This window comes from Lactuca serriola, chromosome 3, assembly GCF_051521515.1.
Source record: "Lactuca serriola cultivar US96UC23 chromosome 3, Lser_US96UC23_V15, whole genome shotgun sequence".
Lineage (NCBI taxonomy): Eukaryota > Viridiplantae > Streptophyta > Magnoliopsida > Asterales > Asteraceae > Lactuca > Lactuca serriola.
In genome coordinates this window covers 44788810-44812078 of record NC_136410.1, presented here as the reverse complement: position 1 = coordinate 44812078, position 23269 = coordinate 44788810, and the positions used below count along the sequence as shown (strand labels likewise).

General features: G+C 36.6%; 3 protein-coding genes across 3 annotated transcripts; 1 reads left to right on the top strand and 2 right to left on the bottom strand.

The window, feature by feature from the left end:
- Positions 1 to 934: 934 nt before the first annotated feature.
- Positions 935 to 3532, bottom strand: TRA2 (Aldolase-type TIM barrel family protein). Its single transcript, XM_079029990.1, has 6 exons — positions 3125 to 3532; positions 2433 to 2604; positions 2000 to 2350; positions 1726 to 1914; positions 1443 to 1625; positions 935 to 1357 (listed from the first exon to the last, which is right to left on the bottom strand). Exons 1-6 carry the CDS (start codon positions 3289 to 3291, stop codon positions 1112 to 1114), a joined length of 1308 nt encoding a protein of 435 aa, XP_078886116.1. The 5' UTR covers positions 3292 to 3532; the 3' UTR covers positions 935 to 1111.
- A 2121-nt stretch (positions 3533 to 5653) lies between these two features.
- On the bottom strand, positions 5654 to 7381 carry LOC145092094 (Ubiquinol-cytochrome C reductase iron-sulfur subunit). Its single transcript, XM_079029991.1, has 2 exons — positions 7056 to 7381; positions 5654 to 6501 (listed from the first exon to the last, which is right to left on the bottom strand). Exons 1-2 carry the CDS (start codon positions 7243 to 7245, stop codon positions 5864 to 5866), a joined length of 828 nt encoding a protein of 275 aa, XP_078886117.1. The 5' UTR covers positions 7246 to 7381; the 3' UTR covers positions 5654 to 5863.
- Positions 7382 to 9819: 2438 nt separating this feature from the next.
- Positions 9820 to 13532, top strand: VIM1 (Zinc finger (C3HC4-type RING finger) family protein). Its single transcript, XM_079029989.1, has 8 exons — positions 9820 to 10710; positions 11333 to 11865; positions 11938 to 12163; positions 12272 to 12333; positions 12403 to 12505; positions 12583 to 12727; positions 12824 to 13041; positions 13124 to 13532. Exons 1-8 carry the CDS (start codon positions 10240 to 10242, stop codon positions 13340 to 13342), a joined length of 1977 nt encoding a protein of 658 aa, XP_078886115.1. The 5' UTR covers positions 9820 to 10239; the 3' UTR covers positions 13343 to 13532.
- The last annotated feature ends 9737 nt before the right edge of the window (positions 13533 to 23269 follow it).

Here is a 23269-nt window from a genome sequence, read left to right as displayed (position 1 = left end):
GTATTGGGATTCATTGTTTATTGCTTGATGATATATTATAAATTAGGACTTGTTTATGATATTATTGTAAAGTGGGGATTTTATTGCTTGGACATCCATTTACACAATGGAGTTTGCAAAAATGTCCAATGTTTTCTTGCATATTAAATTTGGTTTACTGCTACATATTTACAATGTATAAAGACAGCAAGAGATGTTTAACGGTTTGATGTTCCTGACATCTCATATGCAACTTGTCTCCTGCGGGGTGTTTATATTTTGTTGTTCTCCTTGGAGTTATTTGGTGTTGTTTTTCTTGTATTTTCTTATTTTTTCTGTTATCTCTTTGTATTGGCCATGGTTTTTATTTTAATATATTGTCGTTCTAAAAAACAAGATGTATTGATAAGGTTCGAAGTGGATCAACGTTATAATAATATGGCATTATTTTGCCATTTTCGCCATACAATCCCCATACAAACTTGGCCAAGACTTAGATGTCCAATCTTGAATTATCTTTCAAAATTTTTAGCTTTAACTCATTGATAAGGTTAAATAAATCTTAATAAAATTATTACACGACCTTTCAATTAAACAAAAATTTAATTATCAGTACACCGTATTTTCAACACCTTAGGCCAACAAATTTGACCTGGATGAGTTTTACCCTTATTATACAAAAAAATAAAATGAAACAGCCATTTAGTGTAACACTCTAGATTAAAGTATGTTTTTGTCATTCCTTACATCTATTAATTGTGTTAATGTTTGAAAGAATTTATCCCACAACTTCGGTTTTTACAAACCTGAAAAGAAGTGATTTACAACTCTCCCACCAAGTTTGTCTTGATGCATTGGATAGAGATCCATCCAAAGTCCAAACAAAGAATGGATAGAAACACGTCTCCAAGAACCACCACACAACCAGTGAAGTTAAAGATAAGGTAAAGTAATATAAAAACCCAAAACCATTCATCATTTTCATTTCACTACTACACTCAAAACTCCCCCATCACACACAACCAACCACCCCACAAACATGGTATTTTACAGAGCACCAAAATGGCCACTCTCTTTATTATTTTTGAGGTCTGTTGACACAAATCAAATACTGGAAAACACATATAGAAGTCTACAGGCTGACTAATTTCAGAGAGTTGGCCTTTTCTTGAAGACTATCAAGCAAACTCACAAAGGCTTTCTTGAACGAATCCACTCCTTCAAGCTCCAATTGATTCCCAACAAAGCTCCAGTCTATTCCCAACTTCTCAAGTGCACTGTAAATCCCTTCAGCCTCTGATACATTCGCATCAATTGTCCTTCCAACAACACCATGATCAATGAAAGCTTGCAAAGCTTGATCAGGCATAGTTGACACCTAAAACACAACATAACAAATCATACCCATCAACAATTAACACTCACAAATCAAAAAGATGAAAGAAAAGATTCAAATGGCTTACAGTGTCGGGTCCCACGAGAGGTGCTACATAAAGGGTGTCAGGGTATGCTGGATTCTTGACACTGGTTGAAGCCCACAGCAATCTTTGCTTCTTAGCACCTTTCTTCACAAGTGCCTCCCATCTTGGACCAGAGAATTTCTTCTGGTAAAGCTGGAAAGCTAAAGCTGCCTGAGCATTTGCAGCCTGTAAAAAAAGTCAACGCGGTCAAAGTCAAACAAAGATCTTTCTAAGGTATATTTGATTATTTTCAGATACCCACTTAAAAAAAATTTGATCTTTTTACCTTTCCTCGAAGGTCAAGTGCTTCTGGTGTCCCAATTTTCTCAAGCATTTTGTCAACAAGTGTATCCACTCGACTAACAAAGAAAGATGCAACACTTGTAACCCTAGATAAGTCATCTAAGCCAGAAGCCTCCAACCCATCCAAATAAGCATCAATCACTGCCTCATATCTAGATAGTGAGAAAATAAGCTGTGACAAATCATTAAAAAACAAAAAGGATTAGTAAGCAAGAAATACACATTTAGAATAGAGAATATATAAAGGATGAACTTACAGTTACGTTGACACTAATTCCAAGGGCAATAACGTCTTTTATCGAAGGAACACATGCAGCTGTTGCGGGGATTTTGATGTATACATTTGGGCGATCGACCACTTTGTGCAACCATTTTGCAGCATCTACTGTCCCTTTGGTGTCATCAGCTAGTTGAGGTGAAACCTCAACTGATACATAACCATCACCTCCATCTGTTTCATCATAGATTGACTCAAATAGTCTGCAAGCATCTTGGATGTCTTTCACAACAAGTTCCCAATATGCACTTTCAATGTCTTTCCCTCCCTGTACTAGTTCCTTGAACTGATCATTGTAAGCATTTGAGGTTGATATCGCTTTTTGGAATATCTGCAATCATGTATCAAAACGAATCATTACAAATTTTGATTTATATAAAGGAATGTTTATACAGAAGTAATGGTGAAATTACCGCTGGGTTGCTTGTAACACCTCTAACACCACTTTCAATCAGGGGGAGAAGATCAGTAACAGGGCGGCATAGGTTGTCGTACCATGGACTCTGGCCTTGCTTGTGATAGAGATCGTGAAGAGTTGTTTGCTTCACAGGGGTTCCATTTCCACCAACTTGGCTACATTTCACACTTTATAAAAAAAAACAGAATTAGGTCGGAAAGAAATATGCGAAGCTTTCAATGAACGAGTAAGAGAAAGGATCGAAGTCAATCGTAATGAAAACACATGAAGAAAGCCTAAAGAGACATGCATACAAGAAAAAACTTGCAAAACCATGAAAAGGATTGTGAAATTATGGAGAAACCCTAAAAGAATATGGGAAATCATTGGACCACATAAAAGGTTGAATCTTTTAGGAAATAGCTGAAATTTGAGTTGATTTGAAGGAAGATTGTTTAAATTCCAGATTACCAGATGGATGTTTGATGATCGAGAGTAATTACATCATGCTAAGAACATGAATCCAGCAAAAAAAAAAACATTGATCAAGAAAAAGTTCAACATCACATCGCGTAAATTGAAAGTAAGAAGAGAGGGAGGCAAATCGCTAGTAAATTATCACAAACAGATTTTGTAGAGTGAAACCCGGATAGATTAGCAAATTGGGAAAGATGTAAACACGAATAAGAGTAAACAGAGAAAACTTACAGCAAGGAGGCGGCTAGAGGGGCGTTGGAGCGAAGAGACAACCTGGATGATGAAAGTGCAAGCTTTGAAGGAAACCCAATAGAGACGGAGACGGTGGGTGGTTTTGGAAGCAACGGGGAAGACTTTAGAGGGGTTGCCGGAGTAGAGAGGTTGGAGATGGAAGCCATGGATGAAAGTTGGTGTAAGGTTTTGATCTGAATGAGAGATCTAAGACTCTAAGACAGAGGAGAGATATATGGGTGGGATTCCTATTTCACCAACCCCGTCAGCTGCGATGCAAACGAAGGCAAACGAGAGTTGTTATTTTAATCTTTGATTAAAGTAATGAATTAGGGCTAAAATCAGCTCAATCGGATAATTAACTTCACACCTGTCATCTATGGCGGCTCACATTCGTCCGTCTATGCATCAAGTATCATGAATCATGATTAAATTACGGCAGGCATAAATATGCTTTAAAGATGCGAATTTTTTTGGTCTTAACGAAGGAAAAGTAAGGTTATTTTTACACTCTTTAACAATAATTGATCATGTGCAATGTCTTTAAAGAAAGATTCCAATTGACTAAACATTTAGTTCAAACGTAAAACAAAAAAAAAAAAAAAAAAAAAGAGTTAAATTCAAAAAGAAAGCCCTTTGATTTCACTAGTAGAGATTTTGTATAGTCACAAGTTTCATTTGAAAGGAAGCCTTTTGGGGGGGTTGAAAGGGGCCAATTGATAGAGTGACGACGTTTAATCAAAAGGACGGGCCATACTACTTTCCCCAAAATCGAAGACCATTTTCTTTTATTTTTTATATTTAATTTTGATCAACTGTTTTAAATCTAACATAGTATTAAGAAAGCAAAATATATTATAGAGTAAATTACACGAATGGTCCCTATGGTTAGGGGTAATTTGCACGCTTAGTCCCTAACTTATTTTTTTAACTCGGAAGGTCCTTACTGTTTGTTTTTGTTACGCGCTTGGTCCCTACTATTTGTTTTTGTTACACGTTTGGTCCCTGCCTAACCTAAAAAGACTATTATTTAAATAGAGAAAAATGATGGGGTGGATAAAGTAAGGTGAAGGGGATGAGTTTGGGGGTGTGTTTATTTAAATAAATTAAAAAATCAAGGACAAAATAGTCTTTTTAGGTAAGATAGGGACCAAACGCGTAACAAAAACAAACAATAGGGACCTTCCGAGTTAAAAAGATAAGTTAGGGACCAAACGTGCAAATTACCCTAAACCATAGGGACCATTCGTGTAATTTACTCTATATTATATCCAGGGCCTAGGTTCGTTTATCAAGAATCTTTGCCTATGTTTCTTTATAATTCCTTATATTAAGTATTGTATTTTGTTATTCACTTAATAATTTTAATATTTTATGCATAAGTTGTGATCCTAATATAAGTGTTTATGTTAAGATTTAAAATCAGTGATTGATATTATAAAAATAATAAAAAATAAAAAATAAAAAAAACATAATTTTGAGGGACATGTTGGAAAGATGATGATTTGGGTGAAAATAAACCAAGTGTTGATGTATTTTATGAATTTTATGAATCATTTAGCATGTTTACTTTATGTATTTATATTGCGTTTAGGTCTTAAATTTAAACATTTTAACTATTTATGGAACATTTTGTGGAATTTGGTGGAATCAGATTACGTGTGTGAATTTTGATGTGTTTTAGAGACATGGTAAGCTTGGAGTATGCTTGAGATATGTTGGGAAACTCCTGTATCAATTTTGGGAGAATTGGGTCGTGAAGACCGGAGACTACCCACGTCGTATGAAATTAGGCATGAGTTTTCATATGAGAGAAGAAGCAAAAAGAGACAGTGCACAAGTCGTTGGTTTTGCATTGTATTTCCCATGGGCAATATGTTTAGGCCCGATGAAGAAAACAACAACGCAGTTTGGCTGGATTGTAAGAAAGGGTATTGTACTTATGGGTTTATGCGGGGGGTGTAAACATCAATTTTTGGTTGATTATCAAATTTCAACAAAAAAAGGTGTTGGTTTTTTCTTTTTCACACATTAGACTAGAGAGACAGAAGCAAAGGCAAATTTGATCATATTTTGGCTTTAGAAATCGTTTGGAAACAATCGTTTCATAATTTGTAAGTTGGATTAACGCATTATATTATTTTAATTGATGTACTGTTATTCCTGTTTTTAGTCATGATCGCCCAAAACCCTAATTTCCAGTTTCGTAGTTCAACCAATTCTCAAAATCTGGAACTGAAATTGAGACTTAAGTTAGAAGGTCCACATTTTTAATTTTCAAATTAAACTACAACACGTAAAATAAGATACCCAAAAACCCAATTGGGCGACCAAAAAAGGAAGCAAAATAATGTGTACCCTACCCCCAAAAGAACATATAATGGAGATATCAGCCACCCAACGATGACCAACTTTTCAACTACTACATAAGAGCCCTGGTCAAAACACCAATAAACCACAAAAGCAAAATGGGTATTTACTATTTAGAACTGAATGGGGTCAAAAAAAAATTAAAAAATGGAGTCAAAATTAAAGAATCACATATATATGTCACTTGGAAAAGGCAATTTAAACCCAGTATAGATTATTCCCAACAAATAAACAAAAAAACCCACCTGATGCTGCCTTATTTAGAACTCTATAGCAGCACATTCAAAAATTCTGAATACATGAACAAAAACAAAAAATTATAACAAAAACAAAAACTTTCTTCGATTTCCGTAACAGTAAAACAGCATTTCATCCAATGAGCAACTTATCCTCAGCCAAGAAGCTATAAGTAGGCACCTCCAAATTATAAGGAGCAGGTCCCTTCCGGATTCTTCCGGATATATCATAATGTGATCCATGGCAAGGGCAAAACCACCCACCAAAATCACCAGCATTAGGCAAAGGGATGCAACCCAAATGAGTACACACCCCAACAACAATAAGCCACTCTGGATTCTGAACCCTAATCGCATCCTCCTGTGGGTCCCTAAGAGAGTTCACATCAACACTGTTGGCTAGTTTAATGTCATCATCTGTTCTACGCCTGATGAAAACTGGCTTCCCACGCCACTTAACAGTCACAGTGGTTCCTGGTTCAATGCTTGACAGGTCTACTTCAATGGAAGCAAGGGCAAGAACGTCTTTACTTGCAGACATGCTAAGAACAAACTTGAGGACCAACAGACGGATTAATGATGCATAAACAAACCTGCCACCTGTTAGCACAAAGTATGCAAATGCACGTTTGCTTGGGTCACCTGGAGGGTAGCGTTCATGGTTGTGTTCATCGTATGTGATCTTGGATGTAGGGTTCTTGATGGCTGCAACTGTTGACGGGACTTCAAACCCTAAATCATGTGTTGGAGCAATTGTACTAGAAGAAAGACCTGTAACAAGAATAATCAAAAGGTATATTCAAATTCGTGATTCAAGATATTGTGGTAGTAGCCTCATAACAAAAGATTTACACATCTAAAATCAAACAGAGAAACAAACAGATGTTTAATTGCATCCGATTACAAGCAACCAAATGTGTAAATGGATAAAATGGATAAAAGCATTAGACTGCGTGAAAAAGATTAAGAGAAGGATCCCTCATTCCTCAGACAGAGGAAAAACATGATTGGATTAATCAATACTAAGCATAATTCCAATCTACAACCGTGAGAAATTTGCAATACACCATCGGTCCATGATCTTGAACATGATGAAATTTAATACGGGATACGTGTCAATCATTAACTAAGGGATTACATTAACTGATATCAATTCAAGGATGGGCACATGACGTACTTTGGTGCATGATGCATGGAAATGAAATCTAAGATCTTAAGGTGCATCTATACAAATTCGTGAGCATCAAATCCGTGCACATAGATTGAAATAAAAACGGAAACGAGGAATATAATATGATAATTAGCGTTAAAATCAAACCACTGACCTCTGATATGATGGAGAAATATGGAATTGGGAAATAAGGGATTCGGATGGGAAACGGATCTGGGGGCATCGGAGGTGGAATCAACACCACAACCGTTGATTGGATTGCGAGAGATGATGGCGGAGGAGGCCGGAGTAGACGACCACCATGAAGAGAGAGAAGAGCATCTCCTCCCGGCTACTCGCAACATGACGTTGGATGTCGGTGTTTCTCTACGATTCCGATTTAGGGTTTCTCCAAAAGGGGGAAGATGCGAACAATGAAGAAGATCGAAAGGGGAATTGTCTAGTTTTTGGCAATAAACGGGAGAAATAAATCGTACGTCTTTTATTTTTTATTTATAAATTTTTTCAAGCTAAATTTATGTGTCTATCTTGACTCACATGTAATGACCAAAATACCCTCCGCCATGAAGGTGTCGCTTTTGGGTACATTTTGACTTTTTTGTTTAAATCTAAAATTTCTTTATCTTTAAAACAAACACATGCATTTCGCCTGCTTTTCTTTTTGGCTCATTCAATTAAACGTAAAAAGAAGCAACTTTGGCTCATTTTTGGTTCTTTAACCAGCTTGACATTTGGAATAACCTCTTTCCCTTCTTCAAGAAACCATTGAAGAAAAAAGATAGTAGTACATATTATAACGATGAAAACACTACATATTGTAACATGGATATAACTATAGTCGGAGAGGTGTGCACCACTTTTTTAAATTTTTGTCAGCTAGTAATTGTTGGTGATTTTAATGTCACCATGTCATTTTAAGTAACTGGAACTAACATGTGAGCTAAAGGGCTTCATAATTTGTACTTTAATATATGTACGGAGTTGTGCGGAGTGCACGCATGAATAAGATCGAATTAGAAGTTGGTTCGACGACTAGTCAGGGGTCCGGGGGCAGTGCCCATGGGTCCGGGGTTTCCATATAGGCAGCGCCCCTTTGGCGGGGTCTAGGGGCAGTGCCCCTAGCGGGGTCCAGGGGGCAGAGCCCATGGCTGACCTCACCGAATTTTACATATAGAAACATAGTGGAAAATTCAATTTCTTGAGAGTGATTATGGTAAAATTAACGAAACTCGTTAGTTTTGGTAACCCTAAATCCTCATTAAATTCGGATTAACATTACTTCCTTCCAAAGCAACTAATGACGGCCCAACCCTAATGAAACTCTAATTTTGTTTAATATATAAACAACTCTTCCTCTACAAAAGAGGATTACGGTCTTAAGCTCTCAGTTTTCATCATACTTTCACAGAATCCTCTAGCATATTGGCTTACGTTTTCTATGCCTAGAAACGCAAGTGTTCATTTGGATTATCCAATGCTAAATTTTTTTATAACCCGAGCATAGGGTAAAAACATCAGTTTGGAAAGTGAAAGTGATATCACGATCCAAGTTGGTATCCATATCTCCACTACAAACCCTAAATTTCCCTACAATAATTAGGGATATTATAATTCGGGAATATTGGTTATCCACATCTATAAATAGATATCCATATTGATATATTTTTAAGATAAAATACAATATTAATTTTTTTAGAGTTTCAGCTCTCTTTATTCATAAGTGAATAAAAATTCATCTGATTTTTATTACAGTAATTTCGTTATTCACTTATGAATAAAACGTATGCTTAACTTTTTTAATAATTTGAGTATTGTTCATATATGAAGATAACATGTAATAAAGTTTTCTTACTTAAAATATATTTTTTACATCACCTCTCATCATATATTATATTTATATATGAATAAAACGTGTATTAATTGTCGTTATATTTTATATTCATATGTCAATAAAACATTTATCAGATTTTTGTTACAGCCAATTTGCTATTAATATATGAATAAGTAGTATAAATGATACTTAAACTGTAAAAAACTAATCATATTTTTTTATTTATAAGTGAATAAAGAATTTACTATGGTAAAAATCTAATGGATTTTTATTTAGTTACGAATAACGATAGTTAAACCTATAAAAAAAATTTAATTTATCTTAAAATTGTATCAATATGGATGTGTATTTATAGAGAATAAAAAATTATGAATTTTGATATATTTAAAATCATTTTTCGATAAAAATAGTTCCTTAAAAATAAAAATAAAAAACGAAAAAAATTATGTTTTTGTATATATTAAGGTAATTTTTTTTTAACCGGCAAGAATACTATTATAATCTACTCTTAAACGTACAGCTAATTTCATCTATGTCCACCACGAGATTTGAACCTTCGACCTCAAGGATGGAGGGCACCACCTGATACCGTTGGGCTAGAAGTCATCTGATATATATTAAGGTAATGATTAACATAGTTTAAGGAAACATGTTTTGTTGAAAAACACATGTGTATTATTTATCATTTCCGCCGGTAGGATTGAGGTTTTTGCGGCTGAGAATGATTCCATCAATGTCAATATTTTTTATTTTATCAATTGAATATATATATATATATATATATATATATATATATATATATATATATATATATATATATATATATATATAAAAGTTATTACGTTCTTAACATTTTTTGGTTCTCATTTGAACCTCTCTCCCTATATATATATTTTTTTTGAAAATTATATATCCGATATTTAAAATTATATTTTTTTTGAAAATTATATCTCCGATATTTAAAATTTTATATAGATTAGATAGGATATTTAAAAATTAAAGACAGATAATATTTTAATGTTTAAAGAAAGTTATCCATAGTTGTTACGACTTTAAATCACAATATCTAACCGACATCACCCGTCTTGGATTCATTCACACTTCGAGAGTCACGGTCAAACACCCCTAAATCGATTGTGTGTTTAAGCATAGAAATGGAAATGGAAGCAAAAAACGGGAGGTTAGGAGCTAAAAACAGAGTTTGACGATGATATTCATAGTATTATGATATCATTTGCCATTTTTGGAATCAGAAACAAGAAGAGGGAAAATTCAAATCTGATTCCCACTTTCAGTTGTAATTTCAACAATTTTCGGTTTCTTAATCTCCAAATTTCAATTCAACACCTACCGGTTGCAGATGATGATTATTATAAAATAAATTTTCCACCATCGTCATCGTCATCATAAATCATCATCAAGTATAATACCTACTACTAAGACTGAGTTCTCCTGTATCACTCAATCTCTCTCACTTCCCTTATCCTACACCCTTACTACTTCTTCCATGGCGCATGATAGTGACCTCCCTTGCGACGGAGATGGCCGGTGCATGATCTGCAAAATCAGTCCACCGTTGGAAGAGACGCTTACTTGCAAGACCTGTGTTACGCCTTGGCACCTCAACTGTCTATCTGCTCGTCCACAAACCCTAACCGATGCCGCCCAATGGGAGTGTCCAGACTGTTCAATTCTCGTCTCATCTCACCCGCCTCCGTCCACAGTTACATCGGGATCTGAACCTTCCGCTGCGCTGATTGCGGCTATTCGCGCCATCGAATCTGATGTCTCGCTCTCTGAACAAGACAAGGCCAAGAGACGTCAGCAATTGCTGAGTGGAGGAGGATCCGATGATGGTGATAAAGCAACCAATGCCAATAATGAGATCGGCGTCGGCGGTGATAGTGATGTTCTGAAGCTTCTCAGCGGCAGCTTGAACTGTTCTTTTTGCATGCAGCTCCCGGAGAGACCCGTCACGGTATCATTTACTGGAACCAACACAAAAGCAATATCTTAACAAATGAAGTACACACATTCTGAGATCTAGCTCCATGTACACACTAGGAATTGTGTTAGATTTACTCTAAACCCTAAATCCTTCTCAGATTACCGTCAATTATCCAAACCAGTTAAACACGCTGCAAGTCTCGCAGCCCCTATTGAACACACTCACTCACTGGCATTAGTTTCATGGTGATTTATGCCCATAGATAGTACAATTTACTGTTTCAACAAGTACTTGTTTCATATATGCACTAACAGCCAACACAAAAAGTCTTCATGAAATATTCATTAATCCCGATCCGTGTTTCTTTTTGCTGGAAATGGCTTAAAATAGAATATCTCAAATTCTGGTAGAATAGTGGTCCATCTTGTTGAAGAATATCACTAAACATTATCCAAATGTTGCATTCATAGTCGCACTTGGATACTTTATTGTACTTATTATGTTGGATTTTTTTGGCATCTCTCTGTTTTTATGCTCATAGTTGAAGTTGCAACAAAACTTGTTTCTTTATTGGTTCTTGTTGCAAGCAAAAGAGACACTGATCTGTGCGTTATAATTCATATCACAACCTTAACTTGCCCTTTTGTTACAGACACCCTGTGGTCACAACTTTTGCTTGAAGTGCTTTGAGAAATGGGTAGGACAGGGGAAAAGAACTTGTGCCATATGTCGAACTTCAATTCCTCCTAAAATGGCAAGTCAGCCTCGAATCAACTCATCACTTGTAATAGCAATCAGAATGGCGAAGTTGACCAAGTCAAATGCTGCTTCAGGGCCACCTAAACCCTACTATTCTGTTCTAAACCAAAACAGACCAGACAAAGCTTACACCACTGATAGAGCAAAGAAGTCAGGGAAGGCCAATGCATGCAGTGGAAAGATATTTGTGACAGTTCCACCTGATCATTTTGGACCCATTCTTGCAGAAAATGATCCTGAAAGAGGAACAGGTGTTCTTGTTGGTGAAACTTGGGAGGATCGTATGGAATGCAGACAATGGGGGGTTCATCTTCCTCATGTTGCTGGGATTTGTGGTCAATCTCATTATGGTGCACAATCTGTTGCACTATCTGGAGGATATGAAGATGATGAAGATCATGGAGAGTGGTTTTTATACACTGGAAGGTATGTGATAATGTCACTAATTTGTGGATATTTTCTTCTTTGTCTTCTTTACATTTTATCTGTTGTCTACAGTGGTGGGAGAGACTTGAGTGGAAATAAAAGGACAAACAAGACACAATCTTTTGATCAGAAGTTTGAGAAATATAATGAAGCTTTACGAGTTAGTTGTAGAAAAGGGTATCCAGTACGCGTTGTGAGGTCACACAAAGAAAAAAGATCTGCATATGCACCTGAAAAAGGCGTAAGGTATGATGGCATTTACAGGATTGAAAAATGCTGGAGGAAACCTGGAATCCAAGTAAGATAAATATTATTCCTCTATTGGCTGATGTTACATTGACATACATGATACATGATTGATGATCGTATTCTTCCCAAACAAAAATGACTGTTGTGCCCCTGATAGGGTTATAAAGTATGCCGCTATCTCTTTGTTCGTTGTGATAATGATCCTGCTCCATGGACAAGGTTTGTAATTTCTGTTACATCATTTGAATAATGAATTCAAGTTATTTACTTTTGATTATGATTTTGTAGTGATGAAAATGGGGATCTCCCAAGGGCTTTGCCTTTCATCAAAGAGCTTAAAAATGCAACTGATGTAACAGAGAGAAAGAATACTCCATCTTGGGATTATGATGTGAGATGATTAAATGTCTTTTCCTTTTCTTGAAGGGTTTGGCTTTCTTTTAGTAAAATTTTAATTATTTTGTCCAGGTGGAAAAAGCTTGTTGGTTATGGAAAATAGCTGCACCAGAAAGTAGAAAGCATATAGATAATGGAGATGTTGAAGATGGAAATAGTACAAGGAAAGTTCGGCGTAAGACACAAACAGTGTCTGTAAGTGAACGGCTCCTGAAAGGTCAGAAGAAACAAGTTGTACTGTGTTTGACATGTATTGGACTGATACTGATACTGATACTGATATTGATATTGATATGTACTTTTAATTGCACAGAGTTTTGCTGTTTTATCTGTCACAAAGTGATGAGTCTCCCGCTTACTACTCCCTGTGCACACAATTTCTGCAAGTCATGTTTGCAGGAAACTTTTTCCGGCCAAACTTTTATGAAAGAGAGGACATGTGAAGGGAGACGAACACTTAGGGCACAAAAGAACATCATGAAATGTCCATCATGCTCTAATGACATCTCTGAATTCCTCCAGAATCCACAGGTATATATTTATTTATATATATATATACATGGATGCAAAACGAGACAATTTTTTTTAATGTGTTATTCTGTTTTTTTGATAGGTTAATAGGGAATTGATGAGTGTGATAGAATCGCTTCAGAGGCAGATGAAAGAGACTGAGAAAAGTGATGATATTATAGCTTTAGAGGGAGTCAAGGATACTAATGAGAGAACTGATGATGATAAAAATGTATTAGTTGCAAAAACTTCACATAAAAGCAATAAAGTAAGTGTTGAGACTGGTGATGAGGTTACCAAGGGTTCAACTTCAGGAGGATGAGTTCAGCAGCTGATTTTATTTTATTTTATTTTATTTTTCATTGTTAAATGTTGAGTTGAGAGGTTGCAGAGTGTATGTATGTATGTATGTCTGATTTCTGCATGTTTTATTATTGCATTTGACAGAATTTTATATGTTTGTGTACAGAGCAAAGTTTATTAGGTTTTAGTAATAAGTTGGTATTTAGTTAGTTGAACAGATGCTTGAGAGAGACATCAAACTGCTACTTGTGATTACTTCTTCGCCTGAAAAATCAAGAGAATAAAGGGGATATGAAAGTCTAAAGATCCATGAAGCGATGTCTACATCTTAATTCGATAACAACTTAGGTGGAAGTGTCGTACTAAAATATGTATGCTAGATGTTTGAAAAATATTTGCGAATTTATGTAATAATATGTAAATTTGTTTTAAAAATATTCGATCTACAATTTCATCTTGCCAAACTTATGTTATCATATTTACATGATGTTCAGAAACTTATGTTATCATTTGAGATCAATGCATGATGATCCGTTTCTGGCCACATATTTTCGGGCCTAAAAAGAATTGCATGGACTTTCGTTACTTGGTTTGGAATGATATCATATTTACTATTTCGTCTTCTTTTTGTTAGATGATTTATAGAAAAAACTAAGTTTTATTTGGTTTGGAATTTATTGCTCTAAAATCTCATTTTAAAGAGACTCGTGTTCTATATATATATATATATATATATATATATATATATATATATATATATATATATATATATATATATATATATATATATATATATATATATATATATATATATATATATATATATATATATATATATATATATATATATATATATATATATATATATATATATATATATATATATATATATAAAAATCATGGTAGTTGTGGTATATTCCAACAAAATATTATTCATAATAAATGTTATGTGTAATATTTTAAAAGAATATTGTTCATATTTTAAAATTTTACATATAATAATATTATTTTTAATGTTTGACATGAATGATGTTACAGATTTTAAAACTATGCAAATTGTAATATTGATAAAATATTAAACATATTATATTTTTATTAACAATACTGTCATAATATTTCACAATAATAATGATTTTTTTGGTTTATATTTTTTTTTTGTTAAAAACGACGAAAATTAACGCCTTTTTTTTTTTTTTTTTTTCATTCTTGGGCCCCCGAAATGTGTGGTCAAAGTCTCGTTTCTCAAAAATAATTCATCTCATTCCGTGGTTAAATTTGTACGTGGTGTTTGGGAAAAGAAAATCCTCCAACAATGTTGAGAAAGAAAATGTTCCAAAGTTATAATTTATAATTTGGGTTGGTTCACTATTAACGACGAAAAAGTTTGCAAGGCATAAAAATAATGTTTCAGACGTTTTAACTTGAAGTATTTTGCTATTTCTCTAATTAGCGATATACTCCCTTTTTGTGATATATGACTTCCATTTTTAGGGATATTAGTCATTATCTCTACTTTTTATATCTAGAAGTCTATGCCTTTGAATTTGATCAAGTGCTTCTTCAAACCATAAACATATATTAATATAAATAATGTAAAAGGTCCACTGTGGTCGGGTGTGGGAGGTGGTCCATTGCAGGATTTCAGGGTGGGGGTGGGGTCTTGATGGGGTCTATATGATTATAATAGGCATACACAAAATTAATTACTTATTTAATATAACTTATCAACAGATACACATGTGATATTCATGTCAATAAACCAACTACCAACAAGGCACTACCTTTCGACGTTCAGTGTTCACGCTTTTGAGGTTTTATAGGAGTGACATTATATATTTCTAATTTTCTATGTTTTAACAAATCGTTAAATGGTGAATCATCTCTTCTATCCTCACAAAGTGTGGATGCGTAGTGAAGGCGGGGAACTCATTAACTATACGTAATTCAATAAATCATCTTTACTTGAATAAAAGCACATAAAAAATAAGAAAGAAAAGGCAAGTATTAGAGGTTCTTTTAACAAAATGAACTCATTTTCAATATGATAAGGAATTAAGGATGGATGGTATCGTTTAAGAAAGCTTGGAAAAAAGGCTTCGGGTATTCTGGGGAAAAAAGGAACATGAGCCCGACCATTTCGGGAAAAATGAGAGAGTATTTTTCAAGGAGTTTAACTTGAGCCTCCTTCACACCTCCAAAGCATTCCAAATTTCCAACAACTAGAAGTTCACCTCCATCCCTCAACGATTAGTTTTTTTTTATTAATCAAAAAATTTAAATAACAATTCAATCTTCCTTTTATTTAACACAGGAAAATAATCAATTCTTTCTCAGTTTTTTACCATCAAACAACGGATTCATCAAGTTCAAATTTTTTAACAATCCAAATTTTTTCAGAAAAGTTTTAACTTTTAATTTCATAAATATCAACCACAGTGTGCCCAAAAATCCCATTACATATCCATATTATTTTAAAATTCAAAATACAAAAACTAAATGTGAATTAAAACACCAGACAATGCACGACGCACCATCAAGCCGGACGATTGCCCTTATCACAAGAAGTACCTAAAACATGCAATAAAACTGTAAGCACAAGCTTAGTGAGTTTCCCAAAACACATAAATCATATAATCACATAATACCATGCACACATATACGCATATAAGTTTGTCATGGACTCCCTCCGTGGTTTTCATTGGAATGTCATGAGCTACCCCCACGGTCTCAAATCCCTAAGTCATGGGCTCTTCCCATGGTCTACACATAAGTCCACGTATAAATCCAATAGCAAACAATTACATATTCCAATGCAAATCATTTCATAACCATTAATGAGACGACCTTGGTGCCTTTGACCCATAAGTGTGCTCAGAAGACTCACCTCAATCTACTGAACACAATAGTTGCTAGCCTAACAATCTTAAACCTCACACTGAACAACAATACAAATAACCCTAAATTAGGATCATAATTCACCCTAATTAAAAAGCCTAGAAATCTAAGTCCATGTTCCCCCATAGTGGCCCAGAGGTTATTCCTTCACTAATGGGTCTATCATCCAAAGTCCATAGCCATTATGGGCCACAAGGCCCAAAAGTCCCAACTAAACTACTAATGATCTAATAATGAATTCTAGGGCCCAACTAATCCAAAGCCTCATGTCCACGATCAAGACCCAAAAACCCACATAAGGCCCAAAGATTTGAGCCCAACGCTGGTTGTCTGAACTGTACACCCGGCGTACACACTTGTACGTGCATCGTACCTCCGCCGGAGGCAGTACGCACGGCGTACATGGGTGTACACGCGGCGTACACGCCAGCTATACAACAATCCATGCAAATACTTAATGCATTAAGATTTTATGTCTAAAACTCATATCTGTACTCATTAAGACCTCTAAGGATATTAAGTTGCCAACTTTAAGCCCTTGCATGGCTACAAGAAGTCCAAAAACAAGGATCAAGACTCATAAGCCCTTTCCTACGTCTTATCTTAAGAATGGGAACCAAACTACCTCAAAGCTTGCACATTTAAGCATTGACACATTATATCCTAACTGGAAATGCAATCAAAAGGCTTGGGAGTAGTTCATACTCACCAAGATCTAACCATTTTTAGTCCAAAGGGGAAATTATCACACCCCCGAACCGGAACGACGGAAACGTCCAGGGGCGGATGACGTCATGTACAATATCATAACAACTGAATAATAAAGATCAAAGCATTATAACCATCGTATTGATAATTTAATATTTACATTGAGTTCAATTCATTGTTTGTTTGACTCCAAAAACAGACGACAAAAATATAAGACGTGACACTGTTACGCTCCATCTTCACAAAACCTGTGCAAGTACCTGTCTACTGATTCCCTGAGAATACAAGTAGTTTTGAAAAAGTGTCAACATTTAAGTTGGTGAGTTCATAAGCATTTTGTATGAGAAAGACATGCCATTATTCCTTGAAAATGATAGTGTGTTCTTCCAGAAAATCCAATATTTTCTTTTAAAGTGAATTGTAATCTTACGAACCCTAAGACTGAAAATGTATAAGTATTGTTGTACTCTGAAGTAATATAATGTAGTTTTATATCTTTATAAAACCATTTGAATGCATGTTTCAAGAAATGTAAATTGTATTGTACTGGAAAATAGTGTAATGTAGTTTTATCTAACAAAACCATTTGAAGGTATGTATGTATTCGTAAACCAAACATATTGTTAATACCCCTTGTGAGTTTATAACGATGCTAATGACCTAGTTGGCCTGTTACGACGTTCTTCAGACATCGGAATGGTATGAAATATGTCACCCCAAACCTGCCGATCTAGCTGTAGCTAACAACTAAGGTGCGGGATTGTCAGTCCCGTATAGATCTATACACAAGTGTTACGCTCTCTTACGAAAGATTCTGATTATAATATAGGAACTTTAGCAGGTACTTTGGTAATTACGGTGAAGGTATGTCTCACAAAGCCATATTGACGGTTTACGTGTAGTATAATGAAAAGCCATTTTGTAATGTGGAAGTATTATCCTTCCATAGTAATTACATGGTGTGAAATAATTATGCCTTTAAATAATTATTTTCGTATTGTATCCCGAAATGGTATAATAGAGTGTATGTACCATAAACTATATCTATTATAGTTTATAAAAATGTTTCGTTGTATTGAATAATCCTTTGTATGTACATTATCATTTTTACTGTGATAATAAAATGGTATGAAATAATTATATAAGTATTTTTATATAATTATACCTATTTTGCTCAACATATTACAAAATGGTTAAACTTTATTGTTGTAATCAAATTTGTACCCACATATATATATATATATATATATATATATATATATATATATATATATATATATATATATATATATATACCTTAAAAAGCATTTACAAAATTTTGCTGAATTTTAAGAGGTACATCCCTTAAAGCAGCATTTACAACAAGTTTATGCATTACAAAAAAAAAAACTCTTATGGATCAAACAGGTGAATTAGTCAAAATTGAACCACAATTCCTAAATTCCAGCCAATTGAATTGGTCAACTAGAAAAAGTCAAGCCAAAGTTAAGAAAGCAGTTGTTACTAATTTACATATTTTCGGTTAGTTCGCGTGATATGAGGAGCCGTGATTTAATGAGGAGTTCAAATTTTGAAAAATCATTTTATTATCTCCTCTAATTGTCGGGCCATATTCTATAAATTACTTACATCCTCTAATTTCTCTTTGCTCTATTTCAATGCTTAATGTGTTCTTCTTTGATTTCATTTTGATTTTTTGGTTTATATTAACATAAGGTTTATGATTTCCTGCAGGTTCCTGACTACGAACACCGTTGTCACAATCTACGTCATTCCCAAACAACATCGGTGGATCTGGACTCTAAAACCCCTTTAATGTCAGCCACATCCTAAGCCCTATATCCTCCACAACAATTAACTTATCTAACGAGCTCCAAGTTATTGTCGTTTTTCATCATAACCAACGTACATCCACCCTTATCCACCCTAAAATTCAATTGGAAGGTTGACAACCTTTACAGGTGCCAACACCAGATTCCGTCTTCTGACAGCTGGCTATATGTAGCTCGAGTGAAGGTGTTTGACTATGGCTCACTGTGGTGTCATGTTTTGTTGAAGGTTCGACTGTGGTGGTGGGTTTCGATTGAGATGATGACGGATTAAATGTCTACCTCGACCGTGGTAGTGGGTTTCATTCTCCTATTTCTTTGTGCTATCTCTCTCTCTCTCTCTCTCTCTGCTTGATGTGTTCTTCTTCAATTCCATGTTGATTTGCTGGTTCATATTAACAAAAGGTTTATGGAAGTGGTGGTGATGGTGGTTGAAAGAACGACATATCTTCCCTGTCAGGTAGTACCAAGTAGAGCCCTAACGCGATTTATGTTTTGTAGCCCTAATTTGTTATATTTTTTCAAGTTTCGCTTCGATTTTGGGATCTTGCACTTTTCGATTTTTTGTATTGACCTAAGACACAACTTCATATCTCTCGCTTGTAACGCCCTGTTCTAAAATATTCATTTATGGAATTTCAGAGACCAAGGCCAGGGGCGTTTTAGTCCTTTATTAATATGGAGTTATTATTCGAGAAGTTTTCGGGTCGAGTTATGTTGTTAGAAGCGTAGGATTTCTCGCCACCTTTCTGTGGATATAAAGTTCATCAGAAACGGATCTAGAATGAAGGAGTTATGTCACTTTGAAGATTTGGCGAGAATGTCCCTTAAAGAGAAAAGTTTGCATAAAAGACCATTCATGCATGTTTGGAACATGCGTGAGTACGCCCAACGTAGGCTGGGTTACGCCCAACGTAATGAGGCAGCTGGGTCGTGGATGTCCAAGGCGTACGCCCAGTGTACGCTAAAAAGTTATGAAACCCTAATTTCGGATTGAGCACTATATAAAGGACATTATGGTTCCAACCCTAACCCCCATATGAGCCTCCCCAACCTCAAAAGAAACCCTAGAACGTCCCTACCTCCATTTTATGAGATCTTGACCTTGGAGAACCCATTTTGGTGGATTAAAGCTTGGAAGCAAAGAGAAGAAGGTTGGCAAGGAGGAACCTTTGAAGCCAGAGCTTGTAGATCTGGGATAAGTGCTTCATTTCAGACCTTTGCAAGGTAAAAGGTCTTGAGCTTGATGATTAACCTCTTAGATCTCCTTAGTACAAGTTTAAGGACCTTTTGGTGTAACAGCCGAAATTCAGGTACAACCGATTAGCCCTTCATCTTTATTTATTTGTCATTTTGGGTCTTTGTGTTGGGCGAGTACGCTGGGCGTACAAGGAGTACGTTGCACGTACTCGCGCACCTCATTTAAACACGTCATCGTCGGGTACACTGGGCGTACCCAAGGTTATGCCGGGCGTAATCGTTCCAAACCCACAACCCTAATTTAAGTTTTTAGCTATAAAAGGAATGTGATGGCTTGGTTCCTCAGCCACCATCCTTCAGAAAGAAACCCTAAGAGAGTTGTTCCTTCGTTCATAGCTTGTTTGTGAGTGTTCTAAGCTTTGAGGTGACATTTCAAGGTAGCAAAAAGAAAGAGGAGTCCATTGTGGAGGCTAGAAGTTGGTGTGCAAGTGTAGATCCATGATAAGCAAAGGTTGGAGCTTCTTCCTAAGGTAAAAAGTTTAGATCTTGCCTTGTAGTTCTTATGGTATGCTTAATGGACCAATTTTTAGGGTTTTGGTCCCAAAGATGGAGACTTTATGAGCAAGTAGTCTCCATTGGCTTAGATCTACCATATTCCAGGTCCATTTGAGTTGTATGTTCATAAAAATGTGATCTTGGACATATATATTTAGCCATGTATGAGATCTAGGTCTTTGGAGGTGAAAAGGAAGGTGTTAGAGGGTGTAGGAGCCTTTACAGCCATGCCAAGGCTTAAAGGTTCCAACTTTATGGATTAGGAGGCTTAAAGAGAGCCAGATCTGGAAGTTGAAGGAGTGTCTTAACCATTTAAGACAAGAAATGTGGTATGGTTGAATCTAGGGTTTACGTTGGGCGTAACTCCCAGTACGCGCAGCGTAAGGGGTTACGACCCCCGATTGTGACTCATCGATGTACGCCCCACGTACAGAAGCTGGTACGCCCCGCATACTATAGTCAGTTGACTTTCGTTGACTTTTAGGGCCTGGTCAACATGAGTCAAGAAAGGGTAAAATGGTCTTTTACCCCTCTGTGGAATAATGATAAGGGTGTAGCATAGTCTTGAAAGTCTATATTAATTAGAATGATATTTCGTTATGATTAGGCGGGGTTGGGTCTTCGTTTCGAGATTCGGAGATAGCGAGCACGTGAGATTCTAGACTTCCTGCGAGGTGAGTCTTCTCATTATACTGTACCCAGAAGGGTATTTATGTGTGACCGAGAGGTCGGATATGTTATGAGTTGTACGCATTGAATATGATAAGTTAACCATTTGTATGTGCTATGTATGCTATGCTTGATATGGGCCGGAAGGCATTATGTTATGGGCCGGAAGGCATTGTGATGTGGACCGGAAGGTCGACGCGGGTAGGACCGGAAGGTTTACCGGGTCGGGACGAAAGTCCCCAGAGACACATGGACCGGAAGGTCATGGCCTGGAAAGGCGTATGTGCGTAAGTAGTATTTAGGGAACTCACTAAGCATTTATGCTTACAGTTGTTGTGTATGTGTTTCAGGTACTAGCGATGACCGTGGGAAGGCGCCGGCGTGATCTGTACACACTGATGGAGGATTTATGATCTTGGGATTTATATTATTTGTATTATGATATGATACATTGGCTCTTTATGACTTGTTTTGGATGAAAACATGTTTTTACGAAATGGAAAATTTGTTTTGAAAATTTACGTCGTTACAAGTTGGTATCAGAGCCTTGGTTTGAGGGATTCGGGTACACCTTTGTGCGTAACTGAACTCAAACCGAGGATTTGAGAAAAAAATTTAAAAAAAAAATAAAGGCATAAAATTTTATAAGGGATTTTGTGATAACCAAGGATGAAGCAGTGTGTACGGTCAGCCAGCGCCCGAACGGTAAAATCCCCAAAATACCCTTACAATATGTGTTATGAGAAATGTTATGATATGTTATGCATGCTAGAGTAGACTAGGTATTCATATTAGGACTAGAGTGGTCTGATTTGTGATGCCTTAGTCTAGGGGAAACCTGCTGCTATGAGATGCTTTGAGAGCGAGTAGGTAGCGAGTGCATAGCAAGAATAGAGTACTTGTGATCCGGGGTCCAAGGAGGAGGACTTGGGGTGAATGCTGATGCGGTGTAGTCAGTAGTATAGGGCCCGTACTACTGAAGACACCGGATCAGTGGGCAGTCCAAGTAAGAATCCTTTGGGTATTGGAGGTCGAGTAGGGTTGCGTTATCGAGTGCGAGTATGCTCGATTGGGTCTCTGATATTTTTATGTTGTATTTCAGAGGCATCATGGTTGGGACACGCCACAGACCTGGGACGAGTGGTGTGAGTGAAGAGGAGCTTCGTCAGATGATCCACGATGAGGTGGTTGCGGCAATCCGGGCCGAGATTCCAGAGATGTTTGGGTCTATCAAGACCACGCTGTTGGAGACTTTTGATGAGCAGTACGCCGCGGTGACTTAGGTTACGGCCGCTGCAGCTACAGCAGCTGTGGTTGTTACCAGACCTCATGGAGGTGACTCGTTGTTGTTCCGGGAGTTCAGCAACACGAAGCCACCCAAGTTTGATGGGATGCAGGACCCGATCGCTGCGATGCGATGGATTGCTGACATTGAGGGATGCTTTTACACGTGTTCATGTCTGGAGCATCTGAGGGTGCGGTTCGCTTTGAACCAGCTCCGCCTGGGAGCGAATGATTGGTGGAAGTTCGTGACGGCGAACTTCACTCTTGAGGAGATTTCAGTGGTGACTTGGGAGAAATTCACCACCATGTTCAGAGATGAGTATGTTCCCCCGGTGGAGAGGGAACGACTGGTTCAGGAGTTCTTAACCCTCAATCAGGGTAATGATTCAGTTGTTGTGGTCACCCGGAAGTTTCATGAGAGGGCGATATTTTGCCCTGAGCAAGTGTCCACTGAGCAGGCACGGATGAGCCGATATTTGGGTATACTGAGTAGGGACATTCGGGAGTTCGTATCGAACTCGACATATCGGACATTTGCTGAGCTTCAGGCAAATGCCCGGAAGAGGGAGATCGAGTTGGAGACTCAGGCTAGGGAGGAGGCCGAGTCTCAGCGGGTGGATCGACAGCCGGCTCAGTCCCAGCCGGCAGCCAAGCGGACCAAGTCCGCCGATTCGAGGACAAAAGGTCAAAAGGGTCGCACTTGCGAAAAGTGCGGCAAGGGTCATGAGGGGGCCTGTCGATTAGGTGCTTGCTACAAATGTGGCAAGAAGGGGCACATCGCTAGGGATTTCCCCAAGGGATTTATG

Excerpts from the sequence above, each read along its gene's own strand:
- LOC145092094 (XM_079029991.1), bottom strand. The coding sequence starts at position 7,245 with ATGTTGCGAGTAGCCGGGAGGAGATGCTCTTCTCTCTCTTCATGGTGG. Across the intron at positions 6,502-7,055 it reads ATTTCTCCATCATATCAGAG|GTCTTTCTTCTAGTACAATT; the intron begins GTCAGTGGTTTG and ends TTCTTGTTACAG.
- VIM1 (XM_079029989.1), top strand. The coding sequence starts at position 10,240 with ATGGCGCATGATAGTGACCTCCCTTGCGACGGAGATGGCCGGTGCATG. Across the intron at positions 12,506-12,582 it reads CTCCATCTTGGGATTATGAT|GTGGAAAAAGCTTGTTGGTT; the intron begins GTGAGATGATTA and ends TATTTTGTCCAG. Across the intron at positions 13,042-13,123 it reads AATTCCTCCAGAATCCACAG|GTTAATAGGGAATTGATGAG; the intron begins GTATATATTTAT and ends TTTTTTTGATAG.
- TRA2 (XM_079029990.1), bottom strand. The coding sequence starts at position 3,291 with ATGGCTTCCATCTCCAACCTCTCTACTCCGGCAACCCCTCTAAAGTCT. Across the intron at positions 1,915-1,999 it reads GAATTAGTGTCAACGTAACT|CTTATTTTCTCACTATCTAG; the intron begins GTAAGTTCATCC and ends GATTTGTCACAG. Across the intron at positions 1,358-1,442 it reads CTCTCGTGGGACCCGACACT|GTGTCAACTATGCCTGATCA; the intron begins GTAAGCCATTTG and ends GTTGTGTTTTAG.